At 46.3% G+C, this 5,174-nt stretch overlaps 1 protein-coding gene across 1 annotated transcript; it reads left to right on the top strand.

Moving 5' to 3' along the window:
- Positions 1-261: 261 nt before the first annotated feature.
- ZNF281 (zinc finger protein 281) lies at positions 262-4,801 on the top strand (the record flags this gene model as incomplete). The annotated part of the gene is made up of 1 exon (XM_082287581.1): positions 262-4,801. The coding sequence occupies one exon, from the start codon at positions 262-264 to the stop codon at positions 2,887-2,889; it is 2,628 nt and encodes an 875-aa protein (XP_082143707.1). The 3' UTR covers positions 2,890-4,801.
- Positions 4,802-5,174: the final 373 nt, after the last annotated feature.

Genomic DNA, 5,174 nt, shown 5'->3' with positions numbered 1-5,174 from the left:
CATGTGCGGCGGGGCGGGCGCTGCTAATTCCATTGTGGAGCGGACGCGGCGATATTTGTAACTGGCGGCGGCGGCGGGAGCCGTAAGTGCAGCCGGGCCGGGGCCGCCGCGGGCGCGGGGCGGGAGGCGGCGATGCGCCCGGGCGGCGGCTGCCGGGCCGCCGAGGGAGCCGCCCGCTGAGCCGGCGCGGTCCGGCGGGCGGGCGGCGGGTCCCGCAGCCCCTCTGGGCCGCGCCTCCTCTCCGGCCCGCCTTCCCGGGGGATGAAACTCGGCAGCGGCTTCCTCGGCGGCGGCGGCGGCGGCAAGAGGGCGGCGGCCATGGAGCCAACGTTCCCCCCCGGCATGGTGATGTTCAACCACCGCCTGCCCCCGGTCACCAGCTTCGCCCGGGCGGCCGCGCCCCCCGCGGCGGCCCAGCACCCCCCGCAGTGCGTGTTACCTCCGGCCGCCGCCGCCGCTTCCTCCACGGCGGCGGGCGAGCCCCCGGCGCCTCCGCCCCCGCAGGACATGACTTTCAAGAAGGAGCCGGCAGGGGCTTTCCCCTCCGCGCCCTCCTCGCAGAGGAGCCCCTGGGGCTTTCTGCAGTCCCTGGTGAGCATCAAGCAAGAGAAACCCAGCGAGCAGGAGGAGGAGGAGCAGCCGCAGCACCATCACCACTATGGGGGGCTTTTCGGGGGAGCGGCGGAGGAGAGACCCCCCGGCCTGGGCAGCAGCGAAGGAACCGGCCAGAGCGTGATCCAGGACCTCAGCCTTCTTCACCACCTGCACCAGCATCCCCACCGAGACCTGCTGCTGACTGGCAGAGGCGAGAGCGCTCCAGGGAGCGCGGGTGAGCCAAAGCACGATGCCCAGGTCAAGAAGGCAAAGAGGCCAAAGCCAGAAACTCAGGGAATCAAAGCCAAGCGGAAGCCAAGTGCTTCATCCAAACCCCCCCTGGTGGGAGATGGGGAAGGTGCTGTCGCGTCCCCCAGCCAGAAACCTCACGTCTGCGAACACTGCAGTGCTGCCTTCAGGAGCTCCTATCACTTGCGCAGGCACGTGCTCATCCACACCGGGGAGAGGCCTTTCCAGTGCAGCCAGTGCAGCATGGGCTTCATCCAGAAGTACTTGCTGCAGAGACATGAGAAGATCCACAGTAGGGAGAAGCCTTTTGGGTGTGACCAGTGTAGTATGAAGTTCATCCAGAAGTACCACATGGAAAGACACAAGAGGACGCATAGTGGAGAAAAGCCATACAAATGTGACACTTGTCAGCAGTATTTTTCAAGGACTGATAGACTGTTAAAGCACAGAAGAACATGTGGTGAAGCCATAGGTAAAGCAGGGGCTGGAATGGAGCCTGGATCTTCAAATAGCATGGGTAGCTTGGCTGCATTGTCTCAGGGAAATACAAGTTCCTCAAGGAGAAAAAGTAAAACAAAAAATACATCCACTGAAAACAAAGGAAACAAGTGTAGCAGCAAAATAGCTGAATCTCAAGTTACAAGTAATGTGGCCATACCAAGTTATGCAGTTGATATTCCTATTGTGTCTTCCAGTGGTGGTCTAGTTGGCACAGGTGTAGAAGAACTTCAGAAAAAGGTGCCAAAATTGGTCTTGAAAAAAACGAGCAGAAAACAGGCAGACAAAAATTACATTAATTTTGTATCACCACTGCCAGATATTTTGGGACAAAAACCACTGTCTGGGAAACAGAGTGGCTCTCTAGGCCTAGTAGCCAATACCGGTGTAGAAACTATTGGCCTTCTCCAAAGTACAGGTGGTAAACCGGGTCAAATAAGTAGCAATTACGATGATGCCATGCAGTTTTCAAAGAAAAGAAGATACTTACAAACTGCAAGCAGTAACAGTGCCTTTTCACTTAATGTCGGACACATGACTTCCCAGCAGTCCGTCATCCAGTCTCCAGGTGTTAGCGTTATGGATAACGAAGCTCCTTTATCTCTTATTGATTCAGCATCTTTAAATAATGAAATAAAATCTTGCCATGACAAGTCTGGTATTCCAGATGAAGTCTTACAGAGCCTTTTGGACCAGTACTCTCACAAATCAGAAGGCCAGAAAGAAGATCCTTTCAGTATAACTGAACAGCGTGTGGACTTGCACACCTCAGGAGAACATTCAGACATGGTTCAGGAAGAAAACTTGAGCCCTAACTCTCAAACAGTTTCAAATGATAAGGCAAGCATGTTGCAAGAATATTCAAAATACCTCCAACAAGCCTTTGAAAGAACAACCAACAGCACTGGTTTTGCTTTTGGACCCAGTTTCCAGTTTGTTAGCTTGTCTTCAACTCTCCATAACCACTCTTTGTTTCCAGACAAACAGATATACACTACATCTCCACTTGAGTGTGGCTTCAGCCAATCCGTTACCTCAGTATTGCCAACTGCATTGCCAAAACCTCCATTTGGGATGTTGCTTGGCTCTCAGCCAGGCTTTTATTTGTCTGCTTTGGAGGCTTCGCATCAACAGTTGACGCCTTCTCAAGAGCTGGATGATCTCATCGATCCACAGAAAAACTTAGAGACTTCATCGAACTACCAGTCAACATCTCAGAAACTGACTGGCCAGAAGGAACAGAAAAACTTAGAATCCTCAACGAGCTTTCAGATCCCATCTCAGGAGTTAACCAGCCAGATAGATCCTCAGAAGGACATAGAGCCTAGAGCAACCTACCAGATCGAGAACTTTGCACAAGCGTTTGGTTCTCAGTTCAAGTCGGGCAGCAGGGTGCCAATGACTTTTATCACTAACTCTAATGGAGAAGTGGACCATAGAGTAAGGACTTCAGTGTCAGATTTCTCAGGGTATACAAATATGATGTCTGATGTAAGTGAGCCATGTAGTACACGAGTAAAAACCCCAACCAGCCAGAGTTACAGGTAAGGTCCTGACTGTGACCAGGCTGTGGGGTCTTCTTAATGTAATTTGTTTTACTTTGACAACACTGCCATTGGAATGTTTCTACACGGTCCTATTAAGAATAATGTAACATGCCCTTTCAATGCAACTTTTCATATTTAGTTTATTTTGTTAGTGTGATTTTTTTAGCTCTGTTTATTATGGTTTTTAATCAAAAATCAATAGTTTTAAAATAGTGTTTTTGTTCAAGTGACAATGTTTAGCAATCAAATTTACATTATGTAGATTGTCAGGGAGTAGCGCAAGAATTTAAAATGCAAAAAATTAACTTTGTTCCTAGGACTAAAGTTTATTCTAATTGCTTTACTCTCAGGAAAGTGTAATGAAGCATGGGAATTCTATGCACCGCTAGTGTATTGGAACTTCCAATTTACAGACGATGACAAATATATCTCAGCTTTTTGAGGAAGGGATCTCTGACATTTCAAATTGCTGTCTCTTATGTCAGCTGATCTGAAAGAATTTTGCTACCTAAATCTTGTTGTATTTAAAGTACTCCTGTTCTTCCAGGTGACGCTCATTCCAGGCAGGTGGAGCAAATATTCTCGGGTCCGTACGATGAGCCGTGCACGGTAGCTTTAATCTGAACAGTAATGTCCCCAGAACTTGTGTGTAAGACTGTAATTCCGTAAAGAGATTCTGTTGACACAAACTGTGAGAGCAAAACGTGTGCAGCTGGTTCATGCCATTAAAACCCCAGCTTGAAAGTACAGTCCTAATCCAGATAGGGTTTTGGGATACGTTATTTGTTACACATGGTTCAAAAGAGTCCATCACCTCTCTTCTCCTTTTAGTGTAAAGGGTTCACTCTGTTTTATTGTGTTCCTGGTTCCTCTGGACTTGATCTTGGTCATCTACCTGCCCTTCCCCCCTTCCCCCCCTGCCCCCCCTTTCCCTGTCCCCTTTTCTTTCCCTTTTCCCCTACTCATTTTCTCACCCCAATATAATAGTTAGCATTTAAACAGATTTACATTCCACAAAGTGCATATCTTATGATGTGCTTTCTGATGTCTTATGACATCAGGTGATGAACAATGAACACCCACCTGTTTTAGAACTCTGTCAAGGTTTCCATGTACAATAAGAAATAATCTACTCCCAATTGTACATAGTAAGGCCCCTATCCTGCATCAGGATCAGCTACCACGAACCCCTGTGCCCAGCAGTGTCCCAGTGGTGTCACTGGAGCTCTTTAGAGAGAGAGAGGGGCTTGCAGCAGTTCATCATGGCAGGCTTTTAGGGCCCAAGGCTGCAATTCCATCAAAGGATTCTGGTGATGGCATCAACTACAAAAGTAGAACTTGAGTGGCTTGTTAATATCAACAGAACTTTTCTTTGGAATTATTGCCTTACTTTATGTATATTTTGTGGTACATTATTTATTATATGTGAATCCTGATGAATGCCTGTGGAGCCATGGAAACCTGCTAGAAATACTGGTGGCCATTCAAAGCTGCTGAAACGCAGTGGCACTGCTCTAAACCACTTTTTGCAAATGTATTTTTTGATTAGTTTTTTAATGTAATTTTGGTGATGTTAATGATGATGGTTTTTTATGTACTCTTGGTGATGTTTCAGTCTTACGTACTTTTCTGTTGTCAGGAAGGTACCAGTGGTTGTTTGCAGTCTTATTGTGTAATCAGCCTATTACAGGCTTCCATGTATAATAAAGTTATTAACATTGTGCAAGTGTAAAACACTTCTGTTATGAAAGTGGTGTATTATTAAAGGAATTGTTACAAAAATCCTGGGTAATTTCTCCTGTTGTCCCTCACCACTATGAATAGAAACCTGAGCCCACTCGTGATCTCTTTTGCTAGTAAACTTTTTTTTTGCCCTCACTAATCTAGAATTTGTTCTCCTAGAATCTGTGTAACTCCATTAACTTTTTATTTATACTTGATTCTGTATTTCATGGTAATTCAGTTTAAATAAACAAACGACAACTGTTCTCTAAACACAGAACCCAGCCTGTTATCAGGGATGGAATAGTCCGTAACCACTGTGTTGGCTTTTTTAGTACCTTTTCTTTTGTTTTACAGAGGTTATAATTTACATTCTTTATATTGTGTGTAGTAGAAGTTGCATATGTATTGTTCTGGCTGTTTGCTTTAACTTAATAAAACCCATTATTCACAAAATCATGAAGGTATCACTTCTATTATCCAGTCATGCTTTTGAGAACCTATTAAGGAAACATTAGGAGATTAAATTTTGAGAAGGAATAATATAATTTACTGGAATGCTTT

Source organism: Coloeus monedula (genome assembly GCF_965178545.1).
Source record: "Coloeus monedula genome assembly, chromosome: 9".
Lineage (NCBI taxonomy): Eukaryota > Metazoa > Chordata > Aves > Passeriformes > Corvidae > Coloeus > Coloeus monedula.
The sequence above is the reverse complement of the archived record's forward strand: the minus strand, read 5'-3'. Positions and strand labels throughout refer to the sequence as shown.